This window comes from Balaenoptera physalus, assembly GCF_965194825.1.
Source record: "Balaenoptera physalus genome assembly, chromosome: 20".
Lineage (NCBI taxonomy): Eukaryota > Metazoa > Chordata > Mammalia > Artiodactyla > Balaenopteridae > Balaenoptera > Balaenoptera physalus.
In genome coordinates, this window is record NC_138901.1 from 64,777,562 (window position 1) to 64,790,608 (window position 13,047).

Consider the following 13,047-nt stretch of genomic DNA (forward strand, 5'->3'; position numbering starts at 1 on the left):
CACCTGAGATGGTGGCCGCGGTCTCCTCAGCCAGGAGGCGGTCTTTCTCCTCCCGCAGTTTCTCCAGTTCCCGCTGGTGCTGCCTCTGCAGGTCTTCGATCTTCTTCTGGTGTGTTTCTTCCATGGCTGCAAACCCTCGCTCGCACGTGGCCTGCAAGGTGCACAAGAGGCTTTAATGACTTTTCTTCTGCTATTTACTGAACAGACCTCAGCCCTGCCCTCCAGGCTCCTGGCACAGAGAAGGTGCTCTCTCGAGCTGAGCCCTGCGCCAGCTGTCTGGAGACTCACTCTGCTCTGGCGTGTTTTATGCTCCCAGAGCACTTAGATAAGGGTGCCTGATTTCTGTGGTTGTTGTGAATCCCATTTCTCTGTAGATAGAGTTGGTATCGTGGGCACGAAAAGGCCGCAGTGGAATTTAAAATAGCCAATCCTGGACCTTTATGGACCGACAGGAGGGGGGAGGACAGAGTGAACGGGCAGAGGTTGGCCGCGTCCGGTCTGAGTTTCACAGCCAGACGCGCTCAGCACCGTCACACACTGGGCATCAAGCACAGTCATGAACAGTAATGTCTTTGTCAGCTGCAGGGAACCAAGGCCATCCTGTGAGTGACAGGTAGTGGGTAGCCCAGTGCACGGAGCCAGGGGGCCCAGCCCTGCCACTGCCCAGCTGGCCGCCCTCACCGGGTCACTGAATCTCTCAGGCGTCCACTGAGGAAATTAGGTTAGGGTGTACGACTTTCCCTTTTCCTTCAGAAGGAGTACAAAGAGGGGGCACTAATTAACGAGTGCCTCTGCTAACTGTACCAAGACCCACGACGGAAGAGCCGCTCTCCAAACCTGTCTGTGCCTTGCTGCAGCCTGGCGTGGTGTTTGGCCTAGACATGGGTGCGGGGAAGGACACAGCATGACCCAAGAAGGGCTCAGACCACCCCACACACCCTCACTGTGTAGTAACCCAGGCCTGGCTTATCAGAGTTGGTCTCGTCGATGGGGTGGGTATGAGGGGCTGTTTTGTGCGTGGAGGCACATTTCTTGTCTAAATCCCTTGCAACATCTGTTTCAAAGCAGGTATCGAGCCTTTCACTGATCCTTAAAAACTCGAAGAATGTGGCCATGTTAATTCCAAATCCAAGTATGGGTGGGATCCCCCTCCCAATCCTGTACTTGCACATGGATCAAGAAAGGGTACCAAGAAATCCAGCCTCCGTGTGCGGGCACCTCTGTCTCAGCCCCCACGGTGACTGAGAGGCCCTTCTGAGACTCTCCAGTCAGTATTTTTCAAACTCACGGTCAGAGTCTGGACTTCCCTGCGACAGATTTGCTTCACTGGGGAAGTGGTCTTAAGTGCTATCAGCCACTCACTGGGCGTTTCTTCTTGCAGGGGCTGCACCTGGAAGCTGCTGTCTCCTCTCACTGCCCTCACACCCCGGGACACTGGAGGGTCCTAGCGCTGCCCTCTCGCACGCTGTGGTTCAACGTGGACTCTTGGTTAACACATAGCTGCGAGGTCTTAGTTTGATTTGAGGGCTTTAGAATAAAGATAAGGGTCAAAATTCTTCCTACAGAAACACTAAGGTGTCTTTAAAGACTGGCTGCTTCCTTGGAGAGTATATGTGTTTAAAAAACGATTAATCTAATTTTTAAGCCAGTAATCCCTGGGATCGATCAAAGTTCCTCGGCAACCACTGTGCAGAGTCATGAGAAAAAGCACCAGCCTTCAGCTGTCAGAAGAGGGGCCCTCAGGCCAAGACCCCAGTCTCCCTGACCTGGGCAAAAATCTGCACAAGTAACAGCTGTCAGCCGGGCCCCGAGAGAGCGGTTTGGTTGTAATTTCTGCGTGTCTCACAGGGCCCAACAAGAATAGGCACAGGACAGAGGATGCCGCCCACAGCAGGCAGCATCCAAGCCCCAGCCTGCATCACCGCCGAGGCAGAGCCTGCCCCCAGTGTCGGCACAGGGCTTTCCTCCCTCCCAGGTGCGTGCCGATGGGCGTGAGAGCCAGTCTGGGCCTTGTCTAAGTTGCCTGCTGCGCAGACGCGCTGGGTGTTGTGGGAAGCGGCCGGGAAGTTACTTTCAATGTGGCACTGGCATGCGCTGGCCGCACGGGGACCGTGCGGCACTTTCCAACAGCCCTTGAAGCTTCCTTGGGATCCAGAATAGCCTTCAAAAGGTTTGGACTGACTTGGGAAAAGAGCAGTGGAAACGGCCTGGCAGGTACTAATGGCCCGCCTGCTTGTCGCAGCAGCGCCAGGCCGCCCTCAGTACTGGACGCAGTGCCGGCTCACAGCTGGAGGACGGGGCTGGGGACTGAGGGCACGGGGGGAGCCTGGCGTCTACTGGATGCAGCTCAAGGGGTGGCGAGAAGCCCGAGAGGACGAGGCCCAGAGCCCAGGCTGCCTTGATGGCTCCACACAGCCCAACGCCCCAGGGCCTGAAACGTCACCTTGATGCGCCAGGGCCTGGGAATCCTGTCTACCAAGGTGGGTGTGAAACGGGGTGGAGGTGTGGTGGGAAGGTCACTTCTCAAAACCCCTGGAGCAAATAAGGCTGTGCTCCCTGTAAGAGCAGCCGTTCCCACGCAGGGTTCCCACCAGACGTCTGTCCCCACAGAACTGGGGTGGGAGTGGCCCTCAACACCACTGCAAACGTTCTAGCCTTTGGGAAGCCCCACTCTGCTCTCCGGGGACAGCTGGAAGGCGAGGACCCTCCCCAGGTCCAGGTCTGCACAGCTGGAGATGGGGGCAGGGGGAGCTTCCCCACCACCCTGCCTCGCCAGGCCCTGCTGGGACCCCACCGCCGCCAGTGGGAGGTCAGCGGGGAGCAGCCCATCAGCTCCTGCTGCTGTTCGCTGACTTGGAGCCAAGAACCGCGTCCCAGCTCCGCCTGCACTGGACGCCCCCTGACCGCTCTGCTTCGAAACCTTGAGGCTCTCAAAGTCCCTCTGGCGCTCTTCCCGCAGTGAAGCCGCGCCACCCGCCAGGTCCTTGTGCTCCAGCGCTTCCCGCAGGACGTCCACCTGGGCCTCCAACTCCTGGACGCGCTCCTTCAGCCCCATCACGGAGTCGGCCCCCGCCTCAGCTGGCCGGCTGGGGGACGGGGGTCCGTGGGCTGGTGGGGCGGCAGGGGGCCGCCCCCGGTAGTGGTGCAGGGTCTCCTGCAGGCACCGCAGCGTCTGAGAGTAGTGCTGCTGCAGGGCCCGCAGTTCCTCCTCGTGGATGGCCTGCAGCTCCCTGATCTTGAGCTGGAACTCGTCCTCCAGGGTCTGCACCTGGCCCACAGGCTGCCTCTCCAGGTCCCGCCTGTCCCCGGCCACGGCATCCAGCCGGCTCAGGGCGCTGCCGCGCACAGCCTGCGGCGCACCCTCCGCCTGACTCGGCCGCTCCCCTGTGCAGCTGACCTCCCGCTCCTCAGACCACCCTCGTGGGGCAGCCAGGCTCTCGCCGCGCTCACGCTGCCCCTCTTCCGGACGCCTCTGCTGCTGGTCGAGCTGGGCGACCTTGGTCTTGAGCTCCGCGTTCTCCCGTTCAATGGCGGCGATCACCTCCAGGTATTCGCTCTTCTGCTTGCGGAGAAGCTCCTCGTACTCCTCCCTCAGGGCCCCCACTGCTTGCTCCTGCCCCTGACAGGAGGCCCCACTGCCCGACCAGGACTCCCTGTAGCCCCGGAGCTCCTTTTCATACTCCAGCCGGATCCTGCAGGCTGTGTAACACGCCTGAGCCTGAATAATCGCATCTTGAACTAATAAGGAAGAATACTGGCCGAGGCCTCCCAGGCAAGCGCTACGGGAGAGATGCCGGGATGCCTGGAGAAGCTTCTGACAGTCTCGCACTGCCTCCACAGAGAGAAGTGAGGTTAAAGTGGCAGAGATCTCTCCCAACAGACTGGCCTTATCTTTAAGCTGCAGGGCGAGCTCTTCCTGAATAGCAACCAAGGCCCCAGAGCTCTGGCTGGACAAGCGACAGAGAGCCGGCGAGCCAGCTGGGTCCTGATGACTCGGTACTTCTTCCGGCGGGCTCCCAGTCCAGGACACCTGGACACCGTCTCCGGCACCTGCTGGAAGCTGGAGGGTTTCCGAGACCTGCAGCATCACTCTCTCGAAGTCGGGTGTCTGGTAGGCCCCTAGGATCTCCCCCAGCATGTGCTTGTGCTGCTGCAGGGCTGCCTGTGTGCCCTGGAGGGTCTCCTGGATGCTCTGCAGCCTGCGGTGGAGGGACCCCCTCACCGAATGCACGGCGAGGCTGAGCTCCGCCCTGACCCACGTGGCGTTGGCCAGGGCGGGGACCGGGGCTGGCGGGGCGCTCGGCTGCCCACCTCCTGAGGCACTGGCTCCCTCTCCGCCCAGCGTCTCCAGGTGCTGGCTCAGGGACTCGACCTGGCTCCAGAACTCTCCATCCACCAGCACCTTCTTGGCCCAGGCATCCACTGGGGCCCCAGGACAGGCCACGGCACTTTCGGACTCCAGTGGCCACTTTCCGGACTGAGAGACCTCGAGGAGCACGTGCGAGACATCCGAGCTTGTGTTCCTCAGCGAGTCTGCTATCTGGCCTATCAGCGTGGCCTCCAGGGCTATCTGATCAGAAAGAAGCTGGAGCTGTTCCTGCTCGCTTGGCTCCGGCAGGTGTGCTGGCTGCCGTGAGGCCGCTTTCTCTTCCTCCAAGAAGCCCGCCTCCCCTGGGGGAGCCGGCTGGTGACACAGGGCCTGGATGGCGCCGACCAGCAAGCTCTCCAGGCCGGCCAGGAGCCCCGCCCCTGCGTCACCCGGCAGAGACCGCAGCTGTTCTCGGCAGCTTTCCAGGCAAGCCAGGGCCTCGCTGTTTTTCACCTGGAAGTCACCGAGCTCCTCGACGTGGTTCTCAACCACCTCCGCCCTCGCCTGTCTCTCCTGCTCCAGCTGGGAGGCCAGCGCGGCGACCTGGAGCAGGCTGGCACGGAGCTGCTCGCGCAGCTGCGCCTCGGTGCCAGCCCACTGCTGGTGCAGAGCCAGCAGGGCCTCCTGGCTCTGGCCCTGCTGGCTCTCCAGCTTCACCGTCACGTCTTTGAGCTTCTCCTCGGTGACGTAGAGCTTGGTCTCCAGGGAGTGGATGATGGAAAGGTAGGTGTCCGAGTCGCTGGTCGCTGGGAGCGAGCCGGGGGTGGCCTCCGACGACATGCTTTCCTCCGAGGGCGAGCGGTCCTGACTGGTGTCAGAGGATGTGCTGCTGGCCCAGGTCCTCTCAGACCCGTCAGGGTGGGTGTACTTTTGGCACTGGATTGTGGAGAACCGGATTCTTTGCCTCTTAAGGCCGGGTGCTCCCTGGTCGGGTTTTGAGGTGCTCTGCAGGTGCCCCTCCCTGTCGGACGCTTCCGACCTTGGGGGCACTGGGCTCTCTTCTCTCCTGGGGCTGCTGTCCCTGTGCCCCTCCCCCAGGGCAGCCCCCGGAGGTGCGCCGGCAGCCTGGAGCTGCGGGCCCGAACGTGCGGCGCCGTCCTCCTCCTCGGCTTCTTCCAAGGAGCTCCGTGCCTCCTCGGCGTCCTCTGAGGACTCCCTGGCAAACTGCCTTACGCTCTCTTCCTTTGCCTGGGGCTTCACTTCTGTTTCCTCTAAGCTGCTCCCCAAGGCAGCCGTCTTAACCAGCACATCCTGGAGATCCCGCTCTTTCCTCTCGAGCGCCTGCGCGTGCGCGTCCTGGATGCGCCTCAGCTCCTCCTCCTTCTCCTGGAGCCGCGTGTGCGCGCCCTGGAGCTGGCTGGCCACCCTCCTGTAGGAGTGCTCCAGGCTTTGGTAGTCGGCCTCCCTCCCCTTCAGCTTCTCCTGCAGCGCAGCCACGTCCCCGTCGGACGAGGTGACGCGGCCCATCAGCTCTTGGAAGCGCTGCCGGATCAGGTCCCGCTCGTCTCGGAGGCTCTGGACGTGCTCGGCCAGCTTCTGGATGCTGGCCTCCTTCCTCTCCAGCTGCTCCTCCAGCCGGCGCACTGCCTCGCTGCCCTCGGACTTGGCGCTCAGCTTCTCCTTCTGCAGGACCTCCATCTGCTGCTCGTGGTCCTGCAGCCGGTCCTCGAAGGCGCTGGCCCTGTCCTCCGCCTCCTTCAGGCTCTGCAGAAGCTCCCGCTTCTCCCGCTCACAGCTCCCCAGCAGCAGCTCGTAGTTCCGCTGCAGCTTCTCCTCCATCAGCCTCTGGGCCCGCTCGCTGGCGCTGAGCTGCTGGCTGAGGTCGGCGATGCGCTCCTGCAGCCGCTGCACCTCCTTCTGGCGGTCCCGCTGCAGCGCCTGCTGCCTCTGCAGGTCCCGCAGCTCCTGCGTCCTCCCCAGCAGCAGGGCCTCCGCGCTCTGGAGCTTCCGCTCGCTGGCGCGCAGCTGGGCGCTGAGCGCGGCTTCGCTGTGCTGCCGCTCCTCCAGCTGCTCGCGGACCTTGTCCTTCTCCAGCTTCAGCTCGCCCTGGAGCTTGGCCAGCGCCTGCTCCTTGATGGTGAGCTCGGCGGCGGCATTGCCAAGCCGCGCCTGGAGGCTCCGGATCTCGGCCTCGTGGTGCCGGATCGCGTCCTTGGCCTCCCCGTAGCTGCGCTTCAGGGCCTGGATCTGCCGCGTGATGAGCTCCTGGCGCTGGCACTGGGCCTCCAGCTCGCCGTGCAGATCCTGGTTGACTCTGTGGAGCCTCTGCCAGGCGCCGGACGGGGAGGTGGCCACTTCAGTCTTAAAAAAACCGATGAAATACGGGTTAGTAACACTCGGCCTCCCAGTTCTGAGTGTCACACCTCTGGCCAGGGTCAACCACAGAAAGGCTCCTTGGTGGCTCTGCCTTTTATCCTCTGCACAATTTTTTTTCATTTAAAAAAAAGAAAAACAACTAACAAATCGTCTCATTTTTTTTTTTTTTGGTAAGTAGCTGCTTCCAGGTAAACAGAAAACATGGACATTGACATCAAAACAGCTCTAACCGAATAGCTTCTAGGAGAAATAAACCAAACAAAACTGAATAATGGAGCACACTGATAAGCAAAATGAAGACTGAGGGACAAGAGACTCCAGCAAGAGGGACGGGCAGGAGCAGAGCAAAGCGTCCGTTTGTTTGTTTTGCAAAACAAAAGGCACACAGCTCCAGACCACAAACCCCGCCAAAGCGCAGGACCGGTGACGATGCCACTTCCTTCTGGGACAGGGGAGAAGGAAGGGAGGCACCGCTGGCGGATGTCAGCGAGGTGACATCCGAAACATTTTCCTGTGGGAGGTGGAGCCCGTCCTCTACAGTAACAGGAAGAACTAATCTCTACCTGCAAGAAGACAAAACGAAGGGGAAAACGCAAACCATGGAGTAAAATATGAGAGTTAACAAAACAAACAAACCTTTGTGGCATTCAAAATAAGAAAGTGAAGCATGCAGAAAATAAAACACAATCGAAAGAAAACTCCCCAAACTAGAAGGCATGCAGAGTAGACAGAACTAATTAACGCAGGAAAAAACAAGAACGTGAAAGGAGTGAGAATAGCTCAGCCTAAGCACTGGCCTGCCTGTGGCTCCCTCCAGGTGTGCTGGTGGGGAAGCCACAGATGTGACACTCAGTTACGTAAGTCAGACACTCCACGTCCACGCCCTGCCAGCTCCTCCTCCCGGCCGTCAGCGCGGAGCCCACCCCCAGCTGCTGACCCTTCTCACCCTTAACCCCAAAGCCCCTTGCTCATTCAGACTTTCGATTATAAGAATTTCCAAAGCACGTAGGGAGGTTAAAAGTAAACTGTCCTTTGACCTGGCGGGGAGGTGTTAACGTGTCAGCTGACAGACGGGCTTCAGCGTGGGCTCATGCAATCGTCCGGGTCAGACACGGGACAGGGTAGCAATGTTCAAACTCTGCTGCCAGGATCTTTACCACCTGGTGTGAAATGAGTGCGTGTAGGATGGTGGCCCAACCAGGGTTTAAAAAGATGCTTCCCAAATCTGCGGGGTCTGCACAAATGACTCAGAAAGCCCCGGAGTGAGACATGCAGGAAAGAGGGGTGCCCCCCATCACCAGGTTCCGGTACCTCAGAGTCTGAACTGGGCATGGCGACAACTATGGTTGAAGGGCTAAGGAGGAGGGTCCAGGGGATACGGGGTGCCCAGGGTCATGGCCAAAGCTGGGGGGGAAAGGAAGGCAGAAGAAACGTGCCACAAAAAGGGCATGGAGAGAGGCAGGAGGGCAGACTCTGCCCAGAAGATCCACTTGGACCAAGAAAGCCAGTGTGCTGCAGTCTGGAAATGCTGATGCAAAAACTTATCACAGAGATTCTGGGTCCTTTAGAGTCGGAAGAGCCCTCAGGGACGAAGTCTAGGTCTACACAGGCAAGGAGGCTGGTGCTGCAGGGGAGGGGGCACCGGGTTCTGGTCAGTGCAGGACCCTGACTCGAATGCTGTGCCTTCAGCCTTGGCCAAGAGCTCGAGTGCTCCGTCCCATCGCCCTGCCTTGCTTTCCCCTGGCACTCATCTGTCAATCACCTCTCCCCACTGCACACTGGCTGAGAGGGCAGGAGAGTGTTGTTTTATACCCCAGAACTAGAGCAGGGCCTGAAACGCTGCAGAAGAGTTGGCTCACACCGGCCTGCTCCATCCAGGTGACCTCCTGCCTGGCAAGATGCCTGTGGCATGCCCGCGGCTGCCTGGGGCGCGGCACTCTGGCACAGAGGCCTCTGCAGGGAGACGCTAGGTTTGGCCTCTCAGCTCAGTACTCAAGACTGCTGCCCTCCCTCCCCTCCACGCCACTGGGCAGGTTGGCTCAGGGCTGGGCGGCCATGTTTCCCCCTCAAACTTCAGCCTAGGCAGGAAGTAAGAAGTGGGGCCATTAGGCTAGTGGTGACAGTCCCAGGCTGCCCTGTAGGTGTGGTACAGACACGGTCAGGGGCAGGGAACCAGTTCTAGCTCTGCCATGCGCTTGGTCATAAGGAGGCATGTGGCTGTTACTCAAGTTCTTAAATTTGTAAAATGGGACTAATGCTGCCATTGTAAAAAAGAAACAACACGCAAACATGTGATATTGATAATAAACATATACTGGACTCGCTGGGAGCCAAAGAGAACGACTACTATTGAAAACATCTAAAACACCCTTCGACGTAGAGGGCTCAGGCAGATCCTCCAACTTGTTGCACAAGGAGGAGACCCAGGCAGCCCATGGCCCAGGGAGCCCGCTCCAGTGGCACAGGAGTCCAGAGGCCTGGCGCTCGGTTTTGCACGTTCCTAGCCTGCCTGGGTCCTGCACACTGAAGCCCGAGGGCGCCTGGAGGGCCGTGGCGGCCCCTCAGCCCTACCTGCAGCACATAGCCCTCCCGGGCGCTCTGCTCCCGGCCCAGAGCCACCCTCAGCTGGTCCTGCAGCAGCCGGTTCTGCTCTAGAAGGTCTGAGGCCTCCTTCTGGCTCTGCTCCAACTGTTGGCAAAAAGACACACGTTTTTAAGCAAAATGGCGGTACTGGAGCGGCAGCGCAGCACAGGCGCCTGGTGCTGTGCCCGATTCCAGCTGGGCTGGAGCTCAGGGGCGCCTCCGAGGGCCTTGCCGGCGGCCACACCTGGGTGGATGTGCTCGTTGGGTCTTCAACCAAGGTTCCAGCTCAAGCTGTGAATCGACCTGGGCACCCACATAAGCTCCACACCTGCTTGAGGATCCACCAGGCGTAGACCCCACCAGGAAATGAGGACTTTGTGCCCCTGTCAGAGGGAAGACTGCCCACTGGGTCCTTTGGGTGTCCTCAGCGTGGCCAAACACGCCCGTGCTGCCCCAGGGCAGTCCTCGCGCCAGGCTCTATCTACCTTGGCTTCTGGGGAAACCCTGTTTGACCAGTTGGATACGATGGATTCCATATAACATTCTGTTTGTGAGAAGGGCTCCTCAAGAATTGAGCTGCTTCACACTCTTGCTGTCAATGGCTGTGAATCCAGCCGTCACCCATCTGCCCCTTTCCGGAACGTTACCTACGTGCCCCCAGCTGCTGGGCCGTGGTAAGCAGGGAGAGCTGGGTGTGCAGCAGACTGTGCTGACCGGCAATGGGGACCTTGGTGTCTGAAACAAACTCAGGGTCCAGTGTGTGGCCTGCTGACTTGCAGGCCCGTTTTGGCTGTTTAGAGCAACGTGAGTTTGAACTGTTACTTTCCTCCATCTTGCCTCTATTACTGTATTAATAGGCGTAGAAAATGGAAAAAAATCCAAGTGTTGATGTTAGTGATAAACGTCAGCCTCGTGAATCTAACCAAATAAGAGGATGAGAAGTGAAGGCAGGCCAAAGTGGCCAATCTGTGATTTAGTTATTAGCCACTGAAGTCAAGCGCACACGTGAATCGCATCCTTGAGAACTCCTGAAAGGCAGGTGTAACTCCACCTCCTTGGCCGTGGAACCTCTGTTCAGACTTACAAATCCACGGCCCAGCTTTTGCAGACTTGATTTCTGGGTACTTTCCTCATGAAGGAAAATGTCACGTTACAAATGCAGGGACCGGCTCATCCACCTCTGTATCTGGAGGAGGCTCATGCCAGGCTCACCAGCCAGGCCCATCCTGCCCCGCCAGTACCTAGAACGAGCTCCGCCTCCTGCTGCCTGCCCGGCACCCGTCAGGTCTCCCTGAGGGTCGCAGGGCTGCCTAGTGCAGACGGAAAGCTAACTCTGTTCACGTGCCTCTTCCACCCAAAGCCTCTAGTGCGTGGCTGAAGCAGGGCAGACGAGGCCCCCACCTGGCCTGCAGCCCACCCGCCTCATCTCTGGCACCTCTGGCTCTCAATGTCAGCGCCACTCCTCTGGTCTCCGGAAGGGCCCGGTGCCCTCCCTGCCACCCCCCACCCCAGCATGCCTCAGGCCTGCACTGCACTCGGCGGGGAGGGGGGAGGGGGGCTGTCGCGTGTCTGTCTGCCTGAGGGCCTGCAAGCCCCTGGGTGCCGGGAAAGGTGGTGGCACGGAGCTGCCCCGCCTGCGTCGCCCGGCCATTACCTCCTTCTCCAGCACAGAGGTCAGCTCGGGAGTGGACAGTCGGTCGCTTCCATCCTCGGAGGAGGACAAGTGCAGGGGGGCGATGGGCACTTGCTTCTCCTCCCGGAGGGGGGTGGTCTCCACCTGATGCCACCGCTGCTCGATCTCCACGTGCACGTTCTGGGTCCTGAGGTCGGCGGTCGCGGGCGGCCCCGGGCCCCGGTCGACCTCCATGCGCAGGGCCGTGTCGTCGATGCTGGGCCCGTCGGCCGCGTCCACCGCCCCAAAGCGCTTGCGCCGTTCCTCCCGCCGCCGCGCACGCTCCCTCTCCAGCTCGCCGGGCTCCGCCTCGGGCCGGGGGGTGGCAGGCCCCGGGGCACCGGCTCTCTCCTGGGCCAGGGCCTGCTGGATGGGGCGGAACTCGGCCCAGTCGAAGGTCTTGGAGCGGCCCTCCCGCCTGCGCTCACGGGCCCGGCTCCGCTTCTGCTCGGGGTCTGGCTCCCCGGGCTCCCCGTCCTGCTTCTCCCGCAGCCTCGTCTCCGAGGGGGAGCTGCTCCGGTCTTTGCCCTGCGGCAGCGAGCTGGGGCGGGGGAGACAGCTGGTCAGGCGGGGCTCCCGGCGGCAGGGCCCAGCCCCCTGCTATCACCACACGCCTTTTTCTATGAGGCTGTGGCTCCCGCAGGGAAGGGGGAGACTCTGCCTTCACCCACTGACACGCCTGTGGAGGGAACCCCAAGTGGCACCGAGTGGTGACGGCAGAAAAAGAGCCGCAGACAACGGCCCAGAGGTTTCCCGCAGGATGACAGTGGGGGGCCGAGAGCCCCGTCAGGCTGCGCCGGGCACGGCCACACGCACACAAGGCCACGTGGGAGGTAGACCCCACGGCACCCAGGCACTGGGCCGGCGGTGACGGAACAAGCGAGACCAACAACCGCTTCCCTCAAAAGGCTCATGGGTTTTTAATAAGCAGGTAAGTAACACGGTCAAGTCTGTGTTTTAAAAAACCACTCTGGGTGGCTGGCGTGACAGACGGATCAGAGTGATGGCCCTGGGACCACCTGTGGGCCCGTGAGCTCGATGGCCCAGGCGGCGCCCATGAGCCGGCACCAGGCAGGGGCTCACTGGACAGGACTTGAGAGGACTTGGCGGCCCACCCGGGGCAGAGGTGAGCAGGAAGCAGGACACTCGAGGGCACCTCCGCCACCCCGGCAGCCGGATGCGCCTCCCCCCACCTGCCCCACAGTGGAGGTCCCCGGGCAGGGTGCTGCAGGGCACTGGTCGTGGCTGTCCGAGGCAGAGGTCTCTGGGCTCCAAGGGCAGAGCCTGCGACCCTGGCCCAAGCCCTCAGCACGGGGTGGGAAGCCCCCCAGTGCGGCGAGGGCTGGGCCCCGGGGGCTCCGGGAGCACCTGGGCTTCAATGGCGGCCAAAGAGAAGGGAGCCTGCAGAAGAGGCCTCCTCCCCGTCCCGGGAGGCGGCCCCGGGAGCGTCCAGGCCAAGACCACACGCTTGCACACAGCTTCTCCAGAACGGACCTTTTCAATAACGCCACTGAACTGAGAGCTGGCCCAGGCCTCCGACTGCATAAGCCATTAGGATGACATAACAAGCTGGGCCCGCCACTATCCCCAGGAGAGGAAGCCCCTGCGACTCCCCACCAGACTTGGGGGGGCCGCGGCGTGCAGCTCGAACCCACACTTCTGACGTCTGTACCCGCTTCCAATAACTTTCCTGGGACGTGGCCTTGTTGCACTAAAAAAATCCATCTTTTCCTCCAAGTATAAAAGCCCACACAGAACAAACTGGGTGAGGCAAGCACCCCGGCTGTGAGGCGGCTGACCCTGGAGTACACTGCTCGTCAGGAGGACGCTGTCCCCGTGGGCCGCGGCCCCAACAAGGAGGGCAGGCGCCTCTCCCAAGCCATGTGTTGCCTGAGCGCATCCTTCCTGCCCTTTCTGAGGCCAGAGCCACACACCTGCGACACCCCAAGGCTGACGAACCCCAGCCGGGCCCCGACCCACCGCACGCGGCCTCCTCGAAGTGCCCGGAAAGAGCTTTGGTCTCTGCTCCTGGTCGTAGAGACTCAGGAACAACCAAGTATTCTGTTCGTGCAGTAAATGAAGGAATGAACAAACAATCGAACAGACA

At 60.8% G+C, this 13,047-nt stretch overlaps 2 protein-coding genes across 11 annotated transcripts in view; one reads left to right on the plus strand and one right to left on the minus strand.

Annotated features, from left to right (window-relative positions):
- Window positions 1–1,574, plus strand: part of FLCN (folliculin) — a 58,444-nt gene extending 56,870 nt beyond the window's left edge. Inside the window, exon 13 of the mRNA XM_082442865.1 lies at window positions 1,382–1,574. Within this exon, the coding sequence (XP_082298991.1) occupies window positions 1,382–1,448 (67 nt within the window). The 3' untranslated portion in view covers window positions 1,449–1,574. The remainder of the gene's footprint in view (window positions 1–1,381) is intronic.
- Window positions 1–13,047, minus strand: part of MPRIP (myosin phosphatase Rho interacting protein) — a 127,971-nt gene that overhangs the window by 9,811 nt on the left and 105,113 nt on the right. For 8 of the 10 annotated variants that reach the window (XM_082442853.1, XM_082442852.1, XM_082442847.1 and 5 more), the window contains 4 exons: window positions 10,923–11,481; window positions 9,257–9,373; window positions 2,921–6,670; window positions 4–151 (listed from right to left, as the gene is read on the minus strand). In XM_082442853.1, coding sequence (XP_082298979.1) covers window positions 4–151; window positions 2,921–6,670; window positions 9,257–9,373; window positions 10,923–11,481 — 4,574 coding nt within the window. The remainder of the gene's footprint in view (window positions 1–3; window positions 152–2,920; window positions 6,671–9,256; window positions 9,374–10,922; window positions 11,482–13,047) is intronic. The other 2 variants (XM_082442856.1, XM_082442848.1) reach the window with 1 other exon arrangement.